The 26868-nt window shown below is 42.9% G+C and overlaps 1 protein-coding gene across 1 annotated transcript; it reads right to left on the bottom strand.

Moving 5' to 3' along the window:
- Positions 1–379: 379 nt before the first annotated feature.
- Positions 380–16653, bottom strand: jph3a (junctophilin 3a). Its single transcript, XM_005943487.3, has 5 exons — positions 15259–16653; positions 7547–8327; positions 6705–6829; positions 4341–5590; positions 380–2188 (listed from the first exon to the last, which is right to left on the bottom strand). Exons 1-5 carry the CDS (start codon positions 15638–15640, stop codon positions 2108–2110), a joined length of 2619 nt encoding a protein of 872 aa, XP_005943549.1. The 5' UTR covers positions 15641–16653; the 3' UTR covers positions 380–2107.
- Positions 16654–26868: the final 10215 nt, after the last annotated feature.

Genomic DNA, 26868 nt, shown 5'->3' with positions numbered 1-26868 from the left:
AGCTTTTCCTACAGTTAAAGGCCTCCCTATGGCCATTGATACGACACCAAAACAATTAAGTGATATATTTCTATATTTTACACATTTAGTTCTTCCAATTTAAGTCCAAAGAGTCATGTTGACAGATTGCGTTCATATACTACAGCAGTCTTTCTTTACCACATGCACTTCTTTTTCTTATATACTGACAGAAAGGGAAGTTGCACTGGTCCACTTCACATAAGGCCAAAGTGGGCTGTATGTGTAAAACCATGTAAAATGAGTTTGACTTAAAGTGCAGGGCAGATAGCTTTTAGACTTCCTGCTCAACATGTAGTCTGTACTGGCTGTAGTATGGGCTGTAGATGAAATTACTTTCAGTAATAACCACACCAAGCTCTTTAATTTCAAACATTTCATTATTTTCTCCACATTAACTTTGAAACAACCTCATAAACCAAAGAGTAAGAAAGAGCATGCTCGGGCATGCAATGATGTCACAACATGATGATGCCACTGGGTGCGAAGTATAAAACATACAGTAGCAGAGAGTTTCTTTTATATCATTCATAAACTCGGGACATTTCAGTATCCACTGAGAGTTAAAAGCTAGCGTTTATTTTACACTGCTCTCCATGTCTCACGTAGCCTTGTGTTGCTGGATAAGAGAGACAAGAGGGAGAAATTCACAAACTGACACCAGATTGAGCAGGCTAAACAAACATGCTGGAAACAAAAATCTCATCCGGTCTCAAAAAAAAAAACAGTTTTCTGGAAATGACACCGTAGAAACCCCATTTTCCCCTTTTCGACTGGTCCAAAAGGGGCGACTGGGAGAGAGAGACAAAACAGTGCATGCCATTTCAGGGTGAAGAGGGAAGGGCTGATTGTGTGGAGGGCCGAAGGATGGGGATCGCTTTTTTTTAATTTTCAAGGTTATTTGTCTCCTCTTAGCCTGCCCGTGTGGGGTGTTTGATCTAGGGTTGGCTTTTAAATCAATTTGAGAACCAAAATGAATAAATACGAGGCACTCAGCATTCTCTCTGTCTTGCAAACTGCAAAAAGTAACAAACTTGAAGAATAATGACACATACACTTATATATTAGAATTAGTGATTATAACATAACAGTCTCAAGGCTGTACAAAGGGGCAAGGCTGATACCTCCTCAGTATGTCAGCAGTTAAATGTGTTTTTTTCTTTTGCTTTTTGTTCGGTTTATTATGCACGCAAACGTGTGTTTATGTGGTTCCACTTTACTTGTAATGAATTCAGAAAGTTCCTCTCGGATTAGACCAGGAGGGCTTGGCATGTGTTGGTCGCTGGCATTTGATTTCGCAAATCAAATATGATTTGGTCATACTCTGTGATTTTGGTTGAATGTGAAGTGTCTGACAATCGAGAGGTGACCATCAGGATGAAGTGCGCACAAATGAAGACAGAACAGTGATGTTAAAGGGATAGAAAAATGCACTTTTTAAAATCTCACACAGCCTCATGCAATGGTTGCGTGTTTATGTAGTAGAGGGGAAAAAGAGAAAAGAATAATGACGGAGCCCTTTAAAATGGATCTACTCTTGCAGCATAGTTCTGTAGCGCATAGTGCGAATAGAGACTGATGGATTTGAAGGAAAGGAAAAAGGTTCAAAGGCAAAAGGGGGCTTAGGACTGAGTGTGTTTCTCATGATAACCAGGAACATGGGTTGCTATATTCTTTTCTAGACTGATTTTAAAAAATGGGTAACGCTGCCTGTGCCATCTCCAGTCCACTGATCTGTCAGCGACGGGCATCCGTGCACGTGAGCCCGAAACAACACGCTCGTCTAAAGCTGCATTTTCTTTCTTTCTCGTGACTCTAATTCAACCGCCTTTTATCATGTGGACGTTCTATGGAAGTTATATCGAATGAAAGTTCAAAATAAGCATTTGAAAAGAAATGGTGTGTTTGTAGAAACTGAAATGGGCTTCAACAGAGGTGAAAAAGACAGTAGCAACAATAGAAAGGCTCTGCTGTGTCCTTCACTCGGGCTGCGGGCTCCAGTCGAATAGACAGAACGTCCATCTCATTAAGTAATCATATAATATACCGTAGTTATCAATAAGTCTTAGTAGATCATACCTGTATAAGCTTAAATAAAGAAGTGAATGAAAAGAATGGCTACTCCAATATTGAGTAAAATGACCATAACCACCAGAATAGAGCTGGAGCCCTAGGAGACAAGAGAAGAGAGAAAAAAGCAATTAGTCCAGTTACAGCACCAACGATCTCAGTGGAAACACAAACACAGACACTCAGACTCTGGTCAAGATTTAACAATGGACATCTGAGTAACCCACCAGGCTATCAACAAACAGGTTAGAGGTTAGAGTTGGGCTGCACTTTCTGCTCAGGTGCCTTAAAGAGCACAATAACTGGGCAAAATAACGTAACAGATGTGAGTCTCGATTATATTTTCTGTGTCCGTGAGTCTGCTTGGGTCCGAGTGACATAAAGTGACAGCACGTTCTCACTCCCAAAGCGTAACATTTTACACTAGGTGACCAATCGTCAGTATATTATACCTCAGGAGTGAAAATGAAGGTCCATGTTGTTGCCAGCCCACAGAGGAGTCTGCAGTGACTTAACTTTTTTTTCCCTACATACACTCAAAACACAAGGAGGTTTAGTTACTTATTCTTCAACTAGTTGTGTTTATGGTTTTCCTAACATCTGTTGAAAGTTAACATCCTAAACTATCTTATGTAAGCATGCACTCTGTAAGAGGAAGAAGAAAACCCTGCCTCAGAAAACTGAAATTTGAAGAATTACAAAACTAATACCCTAATACCGAAGTGTTTTTGTGAAACTCAAAAAGAATACTTGGTAACTTGATGTTATGCTGATTATTTTAAGGCTTGTTAACAAAGTTAACTATGTACTGGTCACCAGACAACTTTGGTCCGTCACAGGGCACGCTTAGACCGCACTGGTGCAAACTACATGTAAAATTCATGATTTTTGTAAACACAACTTCCTCATGATAATGCCCACCCCACACGTGTCCACGTCTACCTATGGAATAAGAAGGCAATAACAACGAGTGTGTCATCTAGTGGACACATTACAGACTCTGGCTCCTTGGTGTCGTTCTTACAATCATCCACCATGACTGATGCAGGAAAGTCTTGTACTGAAGACACTGTGTAAAGAATGCATTTATATGGGAACAGAAATGAGGAAATGCTTCTAAAACCAGAGCACTTCTGGATTTCGGTTCCATTTTAGACCCTTTGTGGTGATGGACTTTTGAAATGTGTAGTGGGAAAATTTTAGGCTAAACCCAGGAGTTTCTTAGCTAATCTCACAGCTACAGACCTGAGTCAGCTGAAGGTGGTTTACCCCCTTTTGTTTTGGTTTTGAGAGTATTCATATTTTGCCTTCATACAGAATCTTTGTAGTTGTTTTCAGACATTTTTCAGTCTTGAGATCCTTTTGAGTTATTTTTTTTTTCATTATTTTACATTTTTGTAGTGTTTGCTCTCCTTTTGTTGTTTTGTGAATCTGCGAGCATTCAGTTTCACTTTGTGCTCATTTTGAGTCTTTCCATAATTGTTTTAGGAATCTTTTGGTTAGTTTATACCTTTTTGTTGAGATGCTGTTTTTTTTGATTGTTGCATTTTTGAATCTCTGCATGCAGTAACACCACATGTTAGCAGTTTTAGGGAAGCTCTTGGATCAGTAATCTGTCCATTGAAAGTTCCTTTGTTCAGTGTAAAAATTGAAAATGTAACATTGTGGAGTTAATTGTGATAGTTTCGTACCTTTAATTCTTATCACAGTGATAGATATTTTCCAACACAGGCGTCTGTGCAGGTTCTTGGTCACCCCGAGTCTTAAGAGCTTGAAAAGCTAGAAAGGAAGTGAAACGTCTCCAAAAAACTTCAGGAAGTCCAATCGTCTTCTTTTTATGCTCTTAATAATTTCAAGACAGACGTTTATCTGCTGTGCTGATGATTCAGCAGTGACTTTCATATCCCACTGTCGTCTAACACTGAGAAAAATGATTTTTCTTGAGTTGTTTTAAAATTTCCTGTCTAATATATCTTGACATTTTGTGAACTAAAAGTCTTTTAATCTGAAAAATCATTTGATTTTTATCATTGAGGCACTGTGACTAAAACGTGAAGTTTTGGTAAACACATAGCTCTTCCTTTAAATATTAACTCTACACTAGTTTTGTTGCATTTAACTGAAATATGTAGGTCTTATCACACAGCTCTTTTTCTTTTCTTTTTTATCAGTGTGTTGTGGTAACAGCAAACATTATGTTATTATGTGTTTAAAAAATGAACTGTTAGCCTGACAGAGCACTGCGGACTCACTGAGTTTGATTTGAGGGTGAATTGCTCTCCTTCCTGCTCCAGAGTGATGGGCTGAGACTTTAGAGGTGGGGAGAGGGTGAGGTCCCTGTGCAGTGGCCACTCCTCCAGCTCTGCCCCCACATTCAGGTTGTCCAGCATCTGTACAGAGTCCATGGATCCTTCTCTGACCGGTCGAAGGCTTCTGGATCGCAGCCTGTTGTTCTTGGGGGCCGGGGACTCTTGTCCCAGCCCCCGAGAAGTCTGCGAGTCCGGACAGTGCAGCCTCATGTCGACTGTATAGTCATTCATCTTCTCCTCGTCCTGCTCTGTGAGGCGCGAGTGGGCGGGGCTCCACCTAAGGGTGCTTTCAGCAGTCCAGCCCCCGGTGTGGCCGTCTAGCCTTTGGTCGATTACAGCGTGCTCGTTAAGCTTGTGGTTGGAGTGGTTGTGCTGCTTTGGATGGTGGTTGGAGTAGACATGCTCTCGAGGATTGTAACAAGAAGAAGAGACGTGGTCCTTGGCATTGTGATTGGACAAGATATATTCTTGGGGCTTGTGATTGGAAGAAGCATGCTCAGAAGTCTTGTGATTGGACATGTTGTGATCCAAGGCCTTGTGATTGGATAAAATGTGCACCTGTGGCTTGTAGTTGGAAGAGGCATGCTCGCAGGTTTTGTGATTGGTGGACGAATGATCCCATGTTTTGTGATTGGACGATGAGTAGTCTCTTGACTTGTGATTGGAAGAGGCGTGCTTGGAGAGCTTTTGGTTGGACAAGGAATGCTCCCAGGCTCTGTAGGAGGAAGCATGGTCCCGGGGCTTGTGATTGGAAATGGATTTCTCCCGTGGCTTGTGGTTGGACAAAGGGGCTTGTTCGTGGCCATTTAGTTGTCCCTCCTGCTCTTCCAGAAGGGAGGGCGTAGTGGAGCGACTGCTACACGCTCGATCCGGATACATGTCGTCGCTCCAATTGTTAGCCCCGCCCCTCGGCAGATCCACCCCCCGCCCTTCTACCAGCACCTGGATCTCAGCCCCGCCCTGATCGTCCACGGCGCTCTGGCGCATGAAGCAAGCATTCCTGGGGCGATGGGTGTGTTTGAGTGGACTGTGGGGAGGTGAGGTGGGTACGCTCAGCACGGGGCTGAGATCAGGTGTTATCACAGGTGGCGTGGTGTCAGGAGTGCACAGCTCCGGACTGTCTGTTCCTGTGGAGATGACCTCATGGTCTTTGTCCTTGGTGCCCTGGTGTTTGGGCCGCTGACATTCGAGCCCTATGAAAACAGGAGAACAGCACCAGTGAGGTGATTTGGCACCCAGAGCAAAGCCTACAGCGCAAGTATGTTTGAGTGTCATCGGCACACAAAAGGAGGAGAAGAGCTGCAAACAAACGGAGCCTCGTGCTGCCAGCTTAGAGAGGATTATGAAAGTGAATATACTTGATTTAATTTGAATTCTTACAGGCTAATCCTTTGTAGTTTATTATGAGATTAAAATGTGTGTAACACTGGGCCTACGCTTAAAAGCAAATTCACACTTACTTTATTAATCTGTAAAGGTTCCAGTAGGCGTACTTTTGCATGTAGATTTTAAGAAAATTAGTGCATTTGAATCCTTTAGCTATGACTCATAATTATCTCAAACAAATTTCTGTGGAAAATCTAAAAAATACAGAGTACTATAGAATCAGTGAAGCTAAGAGAAAAGCCTGAAGGCAAAAAACAAATAGAAAGGTTGTTATACCTTTGTTTTATCTTTATAGGTTAATTATTTTGCCTCCATAAACAAATAGTTTGTTTATGGCTTTAAAATTGAGATAAAATATGCCATATACATAATATCTAAGCTGTCAATTTCTACCATTAATTGACTGCATAATTTGCCAAATGACAAATTCATTTACAGCATTTACTACAAAAAACTGCTTTTTTTCTTCTTTCCTTTTGCAATGCTAAAATTGCGTTTTTTATGGTTTCCAGTTCTATAGAGGTCTGTGGAAAAATGTCTTTCTGTCTTGACCTCCGTGAGCACAGGCACACATCTGAGGTCATACCGGTCATATTGAGAAACACTCATTTTGCGGCTTCACAACAGGGCCTCAGAAACCAGTCGTCCATCAGATGGGGGAGGCCACTCATCTAAGCTAAGCTAGTTAGCATTTAGCTCTTATTTATGCATGCTACATATCATATAACTCATTTGTGAAAGCAGGATCATAACAAGAACATGTAAAGTGTGAAATTAGCTTAAGCTAACATCATCTAGCTACCTGTTACTTGCTACAGACCCTGCTGGTTAGTTTTGGTAAATGGTAAACAGACTGATTCGCACATAGTGCTTTGCTACATTTGTTACATTTAATGTACTGACACTTGTGCACCTACTAACCATTGCCATAGATGTGAAAGGAGGGTGAAAGCTCTTTGGCAGCTATCCGAGCCAGTCGACACTCCTCCGTGGCTTTCTGCGCCACACCTTCTGCAGCCTCTGCCTTCCCACGAGCGTGGCTCATCCTGAACAGAACAGGCAGAAACAGCAAAGTCAAAACGTGTGTGTATTTTAAGATAAATTACTTTGTATCTATGAAGTAATAAAAATGTTCTCCTAAACAATATCCAGGTATTTGTAATATCTAAGTGAAACTTTCATACGAGACTGCAAAAAATATGTTTTATCGAAAAGAATGCATGACTGTCTCTCAAAAAGTTTGCAGTTAAAAAAACGTAGTTTGATTAGCCTTTGAAGGGCTAAATATGTGCTGTGGCTCCCTATGAAACAATATAGACAATATAAAGCACTACCCCACCACACAGGAACAGATAATTGGTTAGTAATGCAAAGCACACCATAGTTTGTAATATACCACTTGTTCTTTTATTCACGTCTCTGGGGAAGGTATTTGACCAGATTTGAATCCCAAATTTGTGAGGTCTAACGCTAGCTCATTTAAAAGAAATCATCCCCCGGTAATCAGGGGACAAAGACAATGATTATTGTACAACACACTGACACTCATCAAAAATGATTTCTCCAAAAAAGCTAGTTTTGTCAAACAAAGGGCGACGATTAGGCTTTGGACCGAGGGTCGTCACCAGTGATGTCTTAGACTTCAGAGGATTTAATGTTGCTTAATCTTGCTGGGTGCGCAGAGGTGTGTCACCAGCTCTATCTAACGAGATACGTTCAAATTATTCCTACGAAGCGGTGACCAGAATACTGGAAGATCTAACCTCGACACAGCAATCTCTGCTTTCTGCTTGGCGATGTCCGCGGCCTTCTCCGCAGCTTCCACAGCTCGGTCCACCTTCTCTCGGATTTTACTGGCCCTCAGGGGGATCAGGTTCTTGCGTTTTCCGCTCACCAGCACATTCTGCTTGTATTTTCCCTCCTCCTTGGTGCCATCGGGGAAGGTGGTGCAGCCATATCCGTGCCTCTTGTTGCCCGCCCATTCGCCTGCATAATGCAGGCCATCTGAGCGCCTGCTCACGCCCCAGCCAGCTCTCTGGTCACTCCTCCACTCTCCAGCATACATCTCAGTGACAGTGGCATCCACAGGAGCACCCTGTTCACTCTCACTGGTGTTGGAGTGGATGTCAGATGCAGCAGAACTGACGGTGCTCATGCCGGCCTCGCTGCAGAAGGAGCTCTGCTTGCTGAGCTGACTGGCTAGAGAACTTTTGGACTCAGAGCGCCGAAGCTTCAGGCCACTTAGGATAGACTGCCGAAAGCGGCCTTTTCTCTTCCTCTGCCGTTCGGCCTCACTCGGTGCCACAAGAGCAAACCCACCCCGGCCCACTGGGCTCCCAGCCAGTCCGGCCACCACCCCATCTGTAGGCGTGGTGGCAGTGCCATCCTCCAGCACAGCAGGAGGGCCATGGCTGTGCTCAGAGCGGAGAGAGTTTATAGATGTTCGCAGAGGGAAGAGGATGACAGCTGCCATGCCGTACGGCACACTCTGTCGCACACCATAGCCGTGGCGCATCCCTCCCAGCCACTGGCCTTGGTAGGTTCCTGAAAGACAGACAGACACAGCACGAGTCAGACATAAGAACTGCATTTTATTTGAGTGTCCAAATATCTATGTGTAAATTCATTCATCATAAGATCATTAATTGAATTCTCAATGGACCAAACAGGAGAGTAGTATGCATGAGGAATACACTAATGTATGCTAACTGTTATACAGTAATTGCCAAAATGATCTTTGCATTACTCAGTGGAAGGTCTTTGCAAACTCAAAGTGCTCACTGAGTAGCAAAGTTGGCGTGCAGGGCTAATTTCAGGCACAACAGGATGGATTACTGAGAACTGGTCAGAGGGCTCCCGCCCACTTCTAAATTGTCAAACTGCCAAGTTTTCAAAAGATGTCAAACCCCAAACTTCACATACTCACATAGCACAGGGTTAGGAGTTAAGTTAATTTAAGCAAATTCCCTTCAAATGTAATCAGCCAGTCGCCTCGTGCATCAGCCTCATAGGTAACGTTGTTCTGTGTTTAAGGCCGATTCACATGTGTTAGCATGCTAACACTTGAGGCTAAAAGTGAGGACACGGGATAACACCCAGCTCTGTCTCACAGCTCAGTGTTTAGCATGACCTGAAACCAGTGGATGAACCCATAAAGTCATGTTAAAGGTCAAAGCGAAAGGTAGTTTCCCTCCACTGGGTATTAGAAAGAATGCAGTTGCAGTTTAATTGATTGGGGTTTTTACCCAAGCATTTTGCTAATTTTTGTCAGCAAGTAGTCAGAAATGCAACAGGAAAATGCACAGCTGTCTGTCAGAAATGGCAACTAACGTCTTTCATTCTGAAACAGGAAAAGTCCTGGTGACGTGTATGACAACACTGACACTTCTGAGAAATGCCACATATATTTAGTTTCTGTGTTGACTGTTTATGAACGTTTTCAACAAGGTACAAATAAATCTGCCATAAAATTAAAGCTTGACAAAGATGTGTCTGGACTCACTGTGAGCACACCAGAGCTTTGCATACTAATTTGCATCTGTATGTCAGTCTAAAAATGCCATCCCTGCCTCATGTGGATGGAAGTGTAGAAAATATTCCATAATGTGAGGAGGCTGCTCAGCATCCGATCTAATATGTGATGTGTTTGTGCATCTTTGTGTGAAAACTACACGCTGCCAAGAATAAAATCTTTAAAACACAGCAGTGCTAACTTGAAGCAAAGTGGAATGGCATTAAAATAATAGAAACACTTGAAATAAACCATAAATAACACTTGTTTTTTGGCTTCTCCCAGTCTGCAGAAAATACACATATGTACTCTGTAAAAACAGGAAAAGCTGTAGTGGAGGAATCTTTATGCCTGAGCTGTTGAGGATTTGGCAATTTAGGTGGAGGAGGTGATCAGAAGACAAGCCAGCATATTATGATACAACGAGGGGGGTTGCTGTTGCTCTGAAATCAGCCATAAAGGTTTATATATGTCAAGCCTCCTCTCTCACTATGCTCCTCTCTGTCTACACCAAGAACAAAAAATCAGCTCCAGTTGATGTCCAGACCTCCTGGAAGAGGGCAAACTCCTGAGAGCAGCCTCCAACCAAAGCAGGTCTGCTCTAAGGAGAGGTCAGCATCCTCTCCTCAAATCCCTGAGGTGATCAGAGCAAAGGGTGAAGTAAATCTAAAGTTTCATGTTTCTGGGAAGGAAACTTACCAGCGTGTTAGTTTCACTTACAGTAGGACTCATTCCTGATTATAAAGCTGGAGAGGTTTATGTTGCAGTCAGCCTTTTAATAGCTGTCTGTTCTTCTCTGTTGCAGATTGGGTTTAGTAGGTACTGCTCCAGCTGCTTCTGATCACAGCTAAAGTCATCAACCTAGCAAGCCAGCCACAACCAAGACTGCAAGTAGTGAATTTTAAGGATTGAAAATTCTGTGTGTGAAAGAAAAATTAAAGATGGGTCACCTGTTTTCTACACACAGTAGTCCAAAACTGAAAAAAAGAGTCGAGATTCAGTTTTTAGAGTGGCTGATTAATTCAGCCTGACCGATCCTTGAGTGCTTGTCAGTGTCAGTGTGTTTCCTGTCTTATTTTGATAGTCCTTGTGTCATGTGCTTGTGTTTAGTTTTGCTTCCCTTGTCTCTGTGTTGAATTTGTTCCACTTGAGTTTCGCGGCTCTCTCCACTTTCATAATCAGCGGTCTGTGTATTTATTGCATCACTTCCCCTTTGTCCTTTGCCGGAACTTCAGTTCACTTTCCTCCACGTGTCTTGTCTTTAGTAGGTTTTCCCAGTCTAGCATATGCCTTCATTGCCTTTTGTCTTTTATTTTCTATCCTTGTCTGATCTTCTATCTTTAATAAACAACCTGCCTTTTGTTAAGATCAAGTTCTGTCTTCAAGTGTCTGCTTTTGGGTCCTCTCTTCAAAAACACTATCTGCACCAACGGCTCATTAACTCTTGGTTTAGAAACTCTATTTAATGTCTGACGTAAACATGCCACGTGGCACACATGAAGTTCATTTCATAAATTCTGGTCATTATTAGAGTTAGAAAGGAGGGTGGGTATCCAGAGTATGCTCATTAGCTGCTGACCTGCCAATCACAAGTTGCTTCGCAGTCACATCTACTCCTTACTCATCACATCTGGCTTCACAACACCAAGACAGCAGTGGTGAAAACGGTCAGCTCAGGGTTTCATAATGAGACGTCGCTAATCAGTCTGTGATGTCTGGTCACATGACTTTGTCCATTTCATTTCTATACGGCCAATCTTGAGTTGATCGTGGCTCAAGAGTTGTAATCGGAAGGTTGCTGGTTTGAGCCCCGGCTTGGACAGTCTCGGTTGTTGTGTCCTTGGGCAAGACACTTCACCCGTTGCCTACTGGTGGTGGTCAGATGTTGCCTACTGGTGGTGGCGCCAGTGTCCGGCAGCCTCGCCTCTGTCAGTGCGAGGGTGGCTGTGGCTACAATGTAGCTTGCCATCACCAGTGTGTGAATGGGTGGATGACTGGTTGTGTAAAGCGCTTTGGGGTCCTTAGGGACTAGAAAAGCGCTATACAAATACAGGCCATTTACCAATAGTCTCTGGGTCTTTCTATCTGTGCTTTTAGCTGGCTGTTTCCATGTCTAGAAAGCTGTTGCTCATTTCCAGAATAGGCCTGTGTCAGTGCCATAGATGTCCCAGTGACAATAAGTGAGTTAGCACCCAATATGGGTACTAACATGCACTTAGAAGCTGCTCTTAGAATAATATCAACCCCCCAATATTGGGTTTGTTCATTCAAACTAGGTGAAATGAAAATGAAAGAAACAAAAATCAATACATAAACAAAACATTGATTTCCACTATTGGCAAAGACAAGGGAGGACCATTAAATTTCCTAAGGGACCACATAAGAAACTGGGACTGCTGAGGAGAGCTCCACCAATAGGCTGAACTCAGTTCTGCTCAATAGATTAGAGGGCAGCATTTTTTAACCTATTTGCTTTTAAAATACAAAAGGTGCTGCTTGCCACTAGGCAAAGCAAACAACTGCTTTGGGCTCCAGATCAGTGGAGACGCTGAGGGATAACACACGCTGTGAATCTAGCCTTAAATGTGTGGAGAGACACATGAGTAACCCAACTACCATGAGCATCACATCATTTCTTTTCCTTTGATGTTAGCAGAGCAGCCCAATGTCCAGTGTGATAGACTTGCTATGGATAGATATATAGATGAAAAAAGCTAGTAGTTACAGTATTAATGCTTCATAATCAGTTAAGTTGCTGTGCATTGTTACTGAAAAAAACAAACCCAATATGTCTATGTTATTGAATATTTTATAGTACGATTGTTGTGCTTGTTGGTGTCAGATTATTTTCATGTGTTAGTGTGACAAATGTTGAAAAAATAAATAAATTAGAAAACATTTTCTTTGATTATGAAGCGAGCAAAACGCTGTGCATACACAACAAGTTTACTCAAGTAAACACACCCAGAGAGGAGTTCGGTTATGACCACGACAATTCTCATGTCTTCAAACACCCAAATGCCACACGCAGTCTTAAATCTTTATTTTGTTCCAGAGTACATGTGTCCTGCTGCTCTGACGCTGTTTCCGCTCAGCTCTGAGCTCTTCGTGAGGTTTTTAAGGATTTCAGTATCGGAGCTGTCCGCGGTGCTGAAACAGGACAGGGACGGCTTTTGCACGAGGCTGCTCGTGGCCTGCTATGGACGCCAAATGCGGCTGTTATGGTTTTTAATGAGCACTTGCTCTGTTGGCAGCTCTGTCAGTAAACCTCTCTCATGTGTGTGTCTTATTTGGGGGGTGGGGGTCTTTGATGGAGAAAACCTGCACATTTATTGGGTTGTGGAAAATGTGTCAGCTCGCGCGTGCTATATTCATCTGTCGGTGGTCTCCCACGTGAGCGGAAGAGAGGAGCAGAGCTGTCGCGTGACGCAGTCTTTTTCAGTTAAAATAGGGCGTATGAACCCGTGCAGCCTTCACACTCGCGCAGGGAGTCGGAAAAAAAACCGATCCACCGCCTCCCGGTAAACAATCTCCACCTTCAGCCTGCACGCGCACACGCAGTGCTTTTATTCCACCTGCATCGCTCACTGACCTCTCGCTCCATCATCTGGGTGCTCGGAGGCGGGCTACCATCGGTGATCAAACGGCCTACATTACAACCCCCCAAAGTCAGAAATAAAGGGAAATGACAGCGGCAGTGAGCCAATCAGAGCAGGAGAGCCGTGCGAGCTGGTCTCTTGTGACACGTTGACCTGCTGTATCAATGTTTCCATGGAGACTTTCATGGCACTGGGGAGAGGGGTGAAGGTGTGTTTTGATAAGTCTGTGTGTCTAAACAGGAGTCACGACTCAAAATGGCTTAATTTCTAATATTAGAGGTGTCCTGTTTTTAAAGCCTGTTTGTGTTCTCTTAAAATCTCAGAGAAAGGCTGCTCAGGAGAGCCTCCACACAGCGCGAGCCCGGCAGACAGTCAGCACAATATCTTCTGGTGTCCTCTGTCCTCTTTAGTCCTTTTGCACATTTTTGTACATTATTTTTGACATTTTAGGTCTTTCACAGTAATTTTTTAAAATCTCTTGATGAAACATTTTTAAAAGTGCTCACTTTATGGCTCTTGGTTGTCTCTTCATATTCTCTGTTTTTGTGTGGGGGTTTTTTGTAGTCAGCTTGTTTCTCCTTATACTGATTAAATTTTTCTTTGAGGTCAATTTTCACCACTATGTAGTCAATTTATGTCTTTTTGTAGCTGCCTTGTATCATTTTGAAGTCAATTTGTGTCTCCTTGTTTTCAAGTTGTGTCTCTGTGGATTTTGGGGGTTTCGTGTGTCTTTGTAGGTAGGAGTCACTGTTTTACCGATTTTCATTTCCCAGTGGATTTTTTGTTTTGTTTTGATCATTTAGTGTCTCGCTGTGGTCAATTTACTTTGTATATTTCTTTTTGCAGCTCTTTAGCGTCTCTTTGTAATTGTTTCATTTCCCTCTGTAGTGATTTCTCTGTGTCATACAGTTGTGGTCAGAACTTTGTGTCATCATGGGCATAAATGTCATGGTAACTTTTTCAATGATTTGTTTGAACCATGCTTTCCCCACTTGGAATGAATGCACGTCTTTAATGATCAAAAATTTTAAAAAATGGGTGCATGAATTTGAATTTCTTTTGGGTTTGCTCTAATCTACATAGGTTCAAATAAATACATATACCCCCACTAATAATTGTTTGAATGTCCCTCAGCAAGTTGCACCTCAGTCAGATGCTTTTGATAACCATCAACAAGCTCCTGGCGCAATTCTGACTGGATATTTGACTGCTCTTCTTGGCCGAATTAATAGGGTTCGTTTCAAGTGGTTGGTTTCCTGGCAAGGACCCAGTTTTCAAACATAGTCCGAAAATTTTCAATAGAGTTCAGGTTGGGGCTTTGGGATTCTGAAAGGCTAACCCAGGAACCACCAAGGCTCAAGCTTACCATGAACTGGAAGCTGCTGAAACACCAGAGTTCCTGTTCACACTGAAGCCACTTTCATTTGGTCACATTGACAGGAGCCATGTTTGGAGGAGTAAAGGCGAGGCTTTCAAACCTAAGAAAATTGTACCAACTGTCAAGCATGGTGGTGGTAACATCATGCTCCGGGGCGGATAGAACAATAACAGAAAAGGAGAATTACCAAACAACTTCATCTCAAATCAGCAACTTGGCAGTCAAAACAATTGGGAGTTCCAGCAAGACACTGATCACAAACAAACATGAAAACTGGTTTTGGAAGCTTCATGAATGGCCTTCCTACAGGATCAATCTCAGCGAGGACAATGTTTGAAAGCCAGGTCTGTGCCAGAAAAACAACTAATTTAAATGAATGCTACCGATTTTGCAAAGTACAATTTGCTAAGGGACATTAAACTAAATATTAGTGGAAGTGTATTTGTAACTTTGTGTGGATTGGAGAAATTCCAAAAAAAACTAAACTTGTGAACCCTAATCTTGTTTTTTTAAGTCATTAAAAATGTGTTTAATCGAGGAAAAAGGAGAGTTTGAAGAAATCATTAAAAGCCACAACTTACCATGAAATTTGAGCCCATGATGAGTGGAAGTAAACTTGTGAGTACAGCTGTACCGTTGCACTGCTTTGCACTCACACTGTACACTATCGATACTTTACAATTGCACATTATCCTAAATATGGCCTTTTAACACCTAGGCCTCTGCTGTGGTGCCCAGTAGGAGTCTTTAGTAACCTGTCTGTGTTCATAGATGTGAGCCACATGTTATTTATGTGACCTACATTGGAGATGTGATAAAGTGGAGCTAAGCAGATGAAAACGTAAGCAAGCTGCTCCACTTGCAGCTTGAAAATTAGTTTGTGGAACAAGCTGGAATGTTTTATTCAGAGAAGCTAAAGTGGACCAAGCTGCTCTTTAACCTGGTCTGAAAATCTGTGTAGATATAAGCTGCTCTTAGCTTCCTTACCTCCATCAGAATAGGTTTCAGTGCCATATCCATCCTGCAACCCATTGCTCCATGTCCCCTCGTACCGGGCCCCGCTGGCCGTGCTCTCCAGCTGCCCATATCGACCTTTGAACCCCTGCGTCCACTCTCCTCTGTATTCCCAGCGACCCTTGGTCTCCACTCCGATGCCATGCCGCTTGCCCTGTGCCCAGGTGCCCTTATAGCTGTTCCCACTTGGCCACGTGTACACGCCCAGGACCTCGAAGCCGTGACTCCAGGCCCCAGCGTACTCACCCTGACCCTGGGGTCCTGTGCAGACACCTCGGCCATGGGCCTTACCCTGCTCCCACCCCCCGCAGTACGACCCCCCGTCATCAAAGTCAAACCTGCCTCCAGTGGACATGCATGAAACAGGTTTAGGCAAATCCTTAGAACGTCAAGAAAAAGAAAAAAACAAGGGCCTGTTTCACTCAGAAGGAGCAAGGAGGGTGGAGGCCTCGTTTAAATCAGGTAGCATACAGGTTCAGGGCCTCGAACTTCCTCTTCGCTTAGTTTAGTATGTGGAACGCTAGCTGGGTGTTTTGAAAACAGCAGGACAGGGCCCACGGAGCATTGCCTCATGACGGAGAAGCAATCCGAGCCTCAGCGATGGGTCTGGAGTGACGTACACAGCTGCCGTGCATGCTGCTTCCCATGGGCATGCGGGCTCAGAGTGCTTCTCATCCTCCTCCTCCACTTCCTCCTCCACCTTCCTGCTCACCACGCAACCTCACAGGCCCTTCGCCTCGGCCGTGCAGCAGGGCGCTCCAGACAAGCGAGGCCTAGGCTTTTCCAGCAGTCCCGCAGGCCCACAGAGTGGCGGCGGTGGCAGCAAGTGAGCGAGCTTGGCTCAATTACACATTAGAGCATCCTCACATCCCTGCATCACCAGCTCACAGGGATGGATACAGGACAGGGATACTGATGCACTCATACGCCATGTTTAAAAAAAAACTGGAGGAGTTGAAGATATTTTTCTATAGCATGGCCTGGATACAGGCAATCCAGGCTAACGCTCAGAGACACACATCCATAGCAATCAAACGGACTCAGCCCTGCACACACGCCTTGGCGGACATAAAGCAGTGTGAATATCTCCCCGGCTCTTCTTCCCCCTTTTCCTCTTCTCTGCTCGGCCGGGATCCAGGCGACTCTCTCCAGTGAAGATGAGGGATGCAAAAATCTGAGGCGGATATTATTCCTGTCCTTTCCCCTTTGTCTTCTCCATGCCAGCGCTCACCTAAATCTGGATTGTTGTTGTAATATCCCGATTCCACCAAGTCATCTGTCCTCTCTTGTTTTTTGCTCTCTCTCTCTCTAAAATCTGCTCATTACAGGACTGTTCCACCCCAGCCAATACCCCTCCCCCACGCACACGCACACACAGCGAGCACACACTCCTTCTCGGAGCTCTTAAAGAGATAGAGACAGAGGGATGGTGCGAATAACTGCATGTGCAGAGTTTGCTGCTCTTTCCCTGTGGGAATACCGCCTGCTTTTCCTAATTATCCAGCCTCATTTCTCTCTCGCTCTCTCCCTCTGACACTCATCCTCCTCCCAGACACCTGGTCAGTCAGCAGTCTGTTTTCCTCGAGGTTTGTGTGCTCCTTAATTGTTGTTGTTGTTTTTTTCATTTTCATCTCAAAAGCAAACCAGTGCAGTGTAGCTTTCACTCGAGTGGACACCACACAGACCCAGAGTGACCTCCTTAAATGCCAACAAGGCCTGAAAATAAGTGTCGCTGTGGTATGAACTGGAAAACCAGACGTCTACATTTGTAGATTAGTTATCCAGTAAATGTATTGTTATTCACTGAATTGGTGATATTAGAAAGTTTTGTGTCAGTTTGGGTGAGCAGGAAATGAAGGACTAAGAGATAATCCACAGGAAATAGATTATAAAGGTCTTATGAATTTTACATTTGCTGTATCTTTTATTCATATAAGTTTGGACCGTGACAACAGAACCTCACGTAATGCCAGGTGCGAACAGCCAGAACACATAAAGCTCTCTCCGAGACACAGAAGGAAAAGGTGTGGCACTTTGTGCTGACCCAGATAAATGAAAATATTTATAACTTTATAATACAAAATGAGCAAAATTCTAAATTAAATAGATAAATATATTTTTTAACATCTTAAAAATAACAATAAAATATAGATTCATTAAGTAAATAAACACCAAATATAATTCATTCATTTGTAATGTTCACTTATTCAATTTCTATTTTTTTCAAAATTTAAACATGGTTTTTAATGTATTATTTTTTCAAATTTTCTCTATTAATTCTGGGTTTGTTTGTTTTTTTACATTTATTCCACATTCCTCAGTGTTAGCCACATATGGTCTTAACTGATCTTAATTGATCCTAAAAAACAACCGTAAACAGACGTCTTTTTAATGAAATGCAGGTTTTTGCGCTGATTTTGTGCAAAAATCAGAGCTAGAATAGAAAAGAATCGCCCTTTATTGTCATTGTACATGCATAATGAAATGATGGCTAAACCTGTGTTTAATTAATGTAATTCCACAGCAGTTCTTGTTCATTGATTCCCTCTTCTCTGCTCATCAGTGCAGAATTGAACATTTTCTATTTTCACGTCTTCTAAATGACGTCTAATTCCGGTAAAATTGCTCATTGAAGCATACTGATACATGCCAGACCTCCATGATGCTCTTTTCTGCCCGTTAACAAAGAGAATACACAAAGGACCCAACTTAAGGTCCAAATGACCTAAATGAGGCAGAAATATAGCTTGAAAGCATCGTGGTAGATGGTTTTCTGAAAGAAAAAAGAAAAGAGAGCAATACTAGATACAAGCAGATATTCAGTGTTTCTTCAGTGTTTCAGTGATTCTGATGTGGTCTTATCTGTTAAGGGGTTTGTTTATTTCTTGCTTCTTATACAGTCTTAACCACAGGTGCAGAAGAAATAGTTAGTGTCTGCAAATGTATAAGTTCCAAGGTACAAAGCATGTTAGTGGAGAGACTTTACGGACAATTTAGCATACAGTATCTGACAAAAGTGAGTACAGCCCTCACATGTTTGAAATATTTTGATATATTTTTTCATGGGACAACTTCGAGTTATGACACTTTGATACATTGTAAGGTAGTCAGTGTGCAGCTTGTATAACTGTATAACTAATTTGCTGTCACAGCCATTAATATCTAAACTACTGGCAACAAAAGTGAGTACAAATGTCCAAAGTGTCTCCAAAGTGTCAATATTTTGTGTGGCAACCATTATTTTCCAACACTGCCTTAACTCTGTTGGCCATGGAGTTCACTGGAGCTTCACAGGGTGCCACTGGAGTCCTCTCCCACTCCTCCATGATGACATCGTGGAGCTGGTGGATGTTAGAGACCTCGCGCTCCTCTAGCTTCCATTTGAGGATACCCCACAGACGCTCACTAGGGTTTAAATCTGGAGACATGGTTGGCCAGTCACGTATCTTTACCCTCAGTTTATTTAGCAGGGCACTGGTCTTTTTGGAGGTGTGTTTGGGGTTGTTAGCACGTTGGAATACTGTCCTGTGGCCTGGTGTCTGAAGGGAGGGGATCATGCTCTGCTTCAGTATGTCACATGTTGGTATTCATGGATCCTTCAGTTAACTGTAGCTCCCCAGTGCCAGCAGCACTCATGCAGCCCCAAACAATGACATTACCCCACCATGCTTGACTGTAGGCAAGACACACTTGTGTTTGTACTCCTCACCTGGTTGCCACCACACACCCCTGACACCATCTGAACCAGATAGGTTTGTCTTGGTCTCACCAGAACACAGGTAGTCCTTAGTCTGCTTGTCTTCAGCAAACTGTTTCTGGGCTTTCTTGTGGATTATCGTTAGAAGAGGCTTCCTGTGATGCAGTGTGTGGCGTATGGTCACTGACAGGCTGACCTCCACACCTCCAACCTCTGCAGCAATGCTGGCAGCACTCATGCATCTGCTTTCAAAAGACAACCTCTGGATATGACGCTGAACATGTGTACTCAACCTCTTTGGTCGACCATGGCGAGGTTTGTTCTGAGAGGAACTTGTCCTGTTAAACTGCTGTATGTGCTTGACCACTGTGCTGCAGCTCAGTTTCAGGGTGTTGGCATCATTCCTACAGGCTCGGACAGCTTTATGTAGAGTAACAGTCTGTTTTTCAGATCCTCAGAGAGTTCTTTGCCATAATGAGCCATGTTAGACTTCCACCACCAATTCAATTCAATTCAATTCAATTCAATTCAATTTTATTTATATAGCGCCAAATCACAGCAAAAGTCGCCTCAAGGCGCTTCATAGGTACAGAGAAAAACCCAACCCATCCCTATGAGCAAGCACTTTGGCGATAGTGGGAAGGAAAAACTCCCTTTTAACAGGAAGAAACCTCCGGCAGAACCAGGCTCAGGGAGGGGCGGGGCCATCTGCTGCGACCGGTTGGGGTGAGAGAAGGAAGACAGGATAAAGACACGCTGTGGAAGCTGGTTCCACAGAAGAGGGGCCTGAAAACTGAAGGCTCTCCCTCCCATTCTACTTTTAAATACTCTAGGAACAACAAGTAGGCCTGCAGAGCGAGAGCGAAGTGCTCTAATAGGGTGATATGGTACTACAAGGTCATTAAGATAAGATGGGGCCTGATTATTTAAGACCTTGTATGTGAGGAGCAGGATTTTGAATTCAATTCTGGCAATGAAGGGAAGCCAAAACAGGAGAAATCTGCTCTCTCTTTCTAGTCCCTGTCAGGACTCTTGCTGCAGCATTTTGGATTAACTGAAGGCTTTTCAGCGAGTTTTTAGGACATCCTGATAATAATGAATTACAGTCGTCCAGCCTGGAAGTAATAAATGCATGAACTAGTTTTTCAGCGTCACTCTGAGACAGGATATTTCTAACTTTAGAGATGTTGCACAAATGGAAGAAAGCAGTCTTACATATTTGTTTAATATGTGCGTTGAAGGACATGTCCTGGTCAAAAATGACTCCAAGGTTCCTCACAGCGTTACTGGAGGCCAAGGTAATGCCATCCAGAGGAAGAATCTGGTTAGATACCATTTTTCTAAGATTTTCAGGGCCGAGTACAATAACCTCGCCTCTGTCAGTGCGCCCCAGGGCGGCTGTGGCTACAATGTAGCTTGCTATCGCCAGTGTGTGAATGTGTGTGTGAATGGGTGGATGACTGAATGTAGTGTAAAGCGCTTTGGGGTCCTTAGGGACTAGAAAAGTGCTATACAAATGCAGGCCATTTACCATTTATCTGAATTAAGAAGCAGAAAGTTAGCGGCCATCCAGGTCTTTATGTCTCTGAGAGAGTGAGAGCAATAACACCAAATCTAACACACCTGTTCCCTATTTGCGCCTGAGACCTTGTAACACTAATGAGTCACATGACCCCAGTGAGGGAAATGGCTAATTCGGCACAATTTGGACATTTTCACTTAGGGCTGTACTCACTTTTGTTGCTAGCAGTTTAAATGTTAATGGCTGTATGTTGAGTTATTTAGAGGTGACAGCAAATCTACACTGTTATACAAGCTGCACACCGACTACTTTACATGGTCTCAAAGTGTCTTATCTTCAGTGTTGTTCCATGAAAAGATATAACAAAACATTTAGATATATATGTAGATATTTACATATTTTCCAGAGTATCCAGATAGTTTATTAATGTCTCTGTTGATGTATTTTAAGTCAAGTTATATTTTTCTACAATACTATGTTTTTACATGTAATACTATCATTGTGAAATGATTTGCATGTTCTTTCCTGCTAACGCAGTCATTGACTGGTACTATGACCAAATCATTGATAACGAAACGCAGAGAAACAGAAAACCAAACCAAATGGAAATAAGTCAACCTACCAGGCAGAAATTAAAGCACACGATGCTTTCAGTGTGTGATAACTGTTCCCACCAGTTAGTTCCCAAATAACAAAAGTACATAAGGTGATGTTAGCATTCAGATTTGCTGTTGGAGGAACCTGCTGGAAAACCTTCAGCAGGTCCTGACACTCCATAGAGAGAGACCTGTTCTTACCTGCATATGCTCTCTTAATGTTATTATTAGCAGTATCACATAAACATTAAGGTTAATGCTACGTAGCTAAAATTAGCAGCTAACATTAGCAGCTAAGCTTGTAATTAGAGTATTTTGGGTCATTACTCAAAAAAAAGTAATGCATTTTCAAATTACTTGGTACTTAGTATCCTTTCCTCCGTATCTGGTGCCAAGTAATAGATTATGTTTTGATTGCCCAGTTAAAATAAATCCTTAACATGACTTGGTTTTTTTTTTTATTACACAGCAGAGTTGAACTAAAGCTTTCAGCGTGAGGACGCAGTGTTTTTACCACGGTGTATGTCGGGTTGTTTACAGGTGTGTGCAGCTGTTTTATTTTCAATATTTATTTTTATCAAATCAAATCAAATCAAAATTTATTTATAGAGCACATATTACAACAACAGTGTTGACCATAGTGCTTCACAGTCAGTAAAAGGATGACACAATTAAAAAAAACAATAAAACAGGACAACAAACAATAGGTAACAACACAACAACCTAGAACAGCCAACTAGTTAGAATCAAAAGCCAAAGTAAAAAGATAAGTTTTAAGACGTGATTTGAAAGACTGGATCGACTCGGCAGTACGAATATGAACAGGGAGGTTATTCCAGAGTCTGGGTGCCACGGATGCAAAGGCCCGGTCACCTCTGGACTTCAGTCGAGACCTAGGTTGTGCTAGGAGCCTGTGATTGGACGATCTAAGTGCTCTGTTGGGATTGTATAAGTGGAGTAGTTCAGAAAGATAGCTGCGCGCTAAATTATTCGGAATTTTAAAAGTGAATAAAAGAATTTTCATATCTATGCGATATTTAACAGGGAGCCAGTGTAGTTTGGCTAAAATTGGAGTTATGCATGCATAGATTCTCGTACCTGTTAAAAGACGCGCAGCTGCATTTTGAATTAACTGAAGCCGGTAAAGAGAAGCGTGTTGGAGTGTTTAATCCTACCAAAGAGCGGGATTGTGAGCGGCAGCGCTTTCAAGCTCCACAGTCGATACACTGACGCTTATTTCTCAAGAGGCTTTATCTTTTACCCGGCTGCCAGTGTAAATATGTTTTTGTTTTGTTTTTTCTGCCTGTCCCATTTGGTTCTTTAGCCATCAGAATTGTTGTCTGAAGACCAACAAGGATACCCAATGGATTTACTTTGCCAAATGGATCATCGTGGCATTGCCGTATTGGTCCATTTGGTCGATCTTTGTTTTTATTATTTATTATATTTTATTTTCAGATGTTACAGACGGGACAGACATGAGTGAGGGATAGGAAAGGGAGAAAGAAAGAGGAAGGAAAGGAAAAACAGAAGGGGAGAGGGACAGTGAGAAAGGGGGGGAGAAAAGAAATAAAAATCTCCTGGATCACCTGTTGAGAGAGGAATAGAAAACAAGCAAAAAAGACAAAAAACAAACAAAAACAAAGCAACATACTAAACACAACACCATCGCATTAATCTAGCTAAGTGTAAACAGCAGTAAATACTAAATATTCAATGTTGTTGTGCAGCACGCAGGATAGATGTGCTTCGAAGTAGCAGCCAAGAAAGGTGTAATTTGGGTCTACGAGCAGTGAACACCTGTGTGCATACCTGTGTGGATCAGCGCGCTTGTATTCCAAAGGTTTCTCCATGTAACGATCTGCTAGGGAGTGTGGGGGGGCCACAGCCCCGTCCTCCAGGGTGTGAAGCAGGTATGGAGGAGATCAAAACTCCAGACATCCAGAGGCCCCCAGAACACAAGAGACCAAGGAAGACCAACAGAGGGGCAGCCGCGCCACTGTCCCAGAAAGAGCTGAGGAGAGTCCCAGATGAGGGCTCACTCAGCAGCCGCGGAGCAGAAGCCAGGGGGAGTTGCAGTGACGCGCCCGTGAGCTCCGCCGGCAGCCAGCTGTGCCTGAGTGACCGAGCCCCAGGCCGAGAGGCCGGGGGCACCCCACCTCCGAAGTGGCCCGAGCGAGCCCCAGGCTCCAGGCCCCGATAAGCGGCCGCCAAGGAGTGAGCCGGTGTGTACCTGGACGCCCACCCCCGACACAAAGAACCACCAACGCACCGACATCTGAGGGAGTCCGCCACTGGCAGGGGAAGTGGTGGTGGGGGGAGATAGGCCTCCAAACCTTGGAGGGCCTGAGATGTCCCCAGAGAGGTGGCGTCCTGATACCCAACCTGACATATGGTGGAGGGAGGTTTGGAGTCTTCTCCCACCCCCATTCTCTGCGGCCTGCTGGAGCGGGGGGGCTAGGAGGAGTTGGCCGTCCGACTGCGGTCTGGAGTGTGGGGCCTCCCTGCTGCTACGGAGTCGGGGCGGTCTGCCTCTCCCCACCGCAGGGAAAAGGGTAACACCACCTGGGTCTGGGTGCAGTTCCCCCCTCCAGGGGCAAGGGTACCTAGACCCGGTTTGTAGAGTACGCTTGGGGAGTGTGATCGTGTGTACAGCGTCTCTTTATGTCTGTCTCCACTAGAGATGGACCGATCCGATATTACGTATCGGTATCGGTCCGATACTGACCTAAATTACTGGATCGGATATCGGAGAAAAATAAAAAATGTAATCCGATCCATTAAATATCACGAAAGCACCTCACATACGCCGTAACTCACCTCAGAACGTTAGCACGTCGGAGCAGTATGCATCACGTGATAGAGCGGCTGTGGCATGCGGGACCTGTCGGTGGTCTGGATAGCATTTGGAGCTTCGCTAGCAACCTGGCATTTCATCTCCGACAAAGTTATCCCCGAGAGAAGTAAAGCAAGTGTGTAAGTCCATCTCTGAATGTTTGTAAAGCATTCCTGCGTTAAGCTTAACGAGCGACTGCCTCTCGCTCTCCGGCTGCTACTTCAATCGTGAAACTGCTAATGATCAGCTGATCGGCTTTTCTGTCGCGAGTCTCTCTTGTTTGTTTTTGGTCCACTTTGCACCAGAAAGAGGAAACCAGCGGCTGAACAACAGCAGCACGTTTAAGCTTGATAAGCTGTTGTTACAATTTATTTAATATTACTTTCTACACCAGGATCGTTTTCTACGTAGCTGACGGCTGGTAACTGTGCAGGGGCGGATCTAGCAAAGTTTAGCCAGGGGGGCCGATAGGGCATTAACTGGGAAAAGGGGGCACAAAGACATACTTTTCTTTCTTATTCTCATTTAAAATGTCTAGCTTTTAATAAATAATTATCTGACACCCAAAGTTTTAATTTGATGTAAAATGAATAGAAGTCAATTACTGTATATAGTGACTATTAAGTCTAATATATATACCCTAGTAAGCTATAGTACTTTTTCCTTTGGGAAGGTACCATCTGTGCAGTCTGCAATTTTGTTGAAGAAAGATGTTGAATCTATTTAATATTTCTTGAAAAATAATTGATTTCTGTGCATTTTTTTTCACACTGCATCAAATTAATGTTGATTACGTCGATTAAGCATCATGAGGTGGCGCGTGAGGGGTGGTTCCCTATTTTTTATTTATTTATTTTTGTTGTTGCTGGGAGTTGGAACCCTATTAGTTAGGTTGCTTAATATTTACGCTAAGTACTCTTTAAAATACCAGAATAGGGAGGATGGTGTAGGTCTAAGTTTATTAGATTGATCAGTATTGCTGAACTATGAAATATTTTTTTTGTATACAGGTATAACAGAATAGCTTTAGTGTAGTTGTTGTTTTAAACTTGAGTATGAACTTGCAGACTTGCAAAATGCAGCAAGATATTTTAAAAAACAGTTTTGTTGATTAAAAAACACTATATCGGATTCATATCGGTATCGGCAGATATCCAAATTTATGATATCGGTATCGGTATCGGACATAAAAAAGTGGTATCGTGCCATCTCTAGTCTCCACATTGGTTGAGTGTGGAGTAAGTGCATATGAGAGCATGAGGGTGGGAATGGATGTTTGTGTCTGTGTGTGCCTGTATGTCTGTGTCTATATGTAAATATGTTTTTAATGGCTTGTGTGGGTAAATCAGGGCCATCGTGTGTTTTTAATCTTAGGAATTCGCAATATACTTTTAAACCTTACATATGTCTCCTGTTACGGCCTGCAGCATAAGCAGCAGACTGGCACCAGAGTTGTAAGAAACACAGGTTTTATTTTAAATTTCTTAATAAGCTCAAACAGTTGTAACCCAAAGGGCGTAAAAGCGAGCAGTGCTCCTCAACGGCAACTTTATGCACCTCAGCAGGTGTAGTCAAATTTAACTGTGCTAACAGCAAACTGGTTGGTCGGCTTTGGTCCAGACTGAGATGCTGTTTCTGGGGAACTACTGGACTAAATGTTGGACACCAGATGAAATCCTACTGATTTACGCTCCATCCAGAAAGAATTCACAGCACTAGACTCGTTCCACCTGTTGTCATACAGCCTTACTCTAAAATTATTAAGTTCAAAAGGTTTGCTTGAAATTCTTGCAAATTTATTACAAGAAATATGAAAATATAACATTGAAGAAAAGGACAATAAAGGTCACTGGGACCTTCAATACTGCAGAAATGTTCAGAATGGTGTTTTTATTTTGAATCAAACGTGCAAGAACTTCAAGCAAATGCTTTGCTTCATCATTACAGGGTAACATGTGTGAACTGTGAGGTGAAAAATGAATTTAATCATTTGGAAGAAGGCTGTAAGATAATGTGGAACACGTGAGCATCGTGGATACTTTCTGGGTGCGTTGGCTTTTCTTCTCATGCCTCTGTCAGGCTGCCAGTTTTCCTTTAACTTTCTGAAAACGTAATAATTGAATAAGTATCCTCTATCTATTGGATCATCAGCTCCATGTGTTCAGTGGCTGGTTTATACTGATACCGCCGCACATTACATTCCCAAAAACAAAATAAGACCTTGTCATACAATTATTGCTGTAATATTTATGGGATTGTTGTAATCTTGAGAAAACAAATGTAAGATAATGACGAGGAGAAGAATTAGAGTGCGTGATCAGAATAATGAGGTGTTTAAGGCTTTGTCGTCATCACAGTAATGCAGTGATAGAAGTTGGTATATTCAATTTCACAGTTTTTTCCTTTTATCGTTACATTTTAGTTTTTGGAAAATAAATAAAAATACAACCTGTGTACGAAAGACCAAACATCCCCGCTTGAAAAGTGAAGCAAAAGAGTGACTTGTAAATATTTCCTGGTTTTATGTGTTTAGTCACATAGACTAGAACAACGAGGCCATTCCTTTATAACTCGACTCGTGATTGGTAGTCAGAAAGGAGGATTACCCAGGTTAAGGTCACTGGATGACTAGTCAGTTATAAGCAAAATAGAAAAAAGGTCCCTAAAATGTTATTTTATTTCAGTTCACACAAATTATTGATGCTGTATTTGAAAAATGACAATAAAATCTGAGCTTTCCATCCTGAAGCAGGTTTATATGAGACCATCTAGAGTGCCCTCTGTAGTGCACTTGGTGAACTGCCGCCAATTTTAATGCAACGTGATCAACATGAAGTGAAATGGTTAGTTCTCAAGATACGAATAATCATCGCCGGCTGGCTTTGTCATCAGTCATCATCCTTCTGCAGTGATCATATTATGTGTATGCTGC

Source organism: Haplochromis burtoni, unplaced genomic scaffold, assembly GCF_018398535.1.
Source record: "Haplochromis burtoni strain Fernald_Lab_line unplaced genomic scaffold, NCSU_Asbu1 Contig_365, whole genome shotgun sequence".
In the NCBI taxonomy this organism is placed as follows: domain Eukaryota; kingdom Metazoa; phylum Chordata; class Actinopteri; order Cichliformes; family Cichlidae; genus Haplochromis; species Haplochromis burtoni.
The sequence above is the reverse complement of the archived record's forward strand: the minus strand, read 5'-3'. Positions and strand labels throughout refer to the sequence as shown.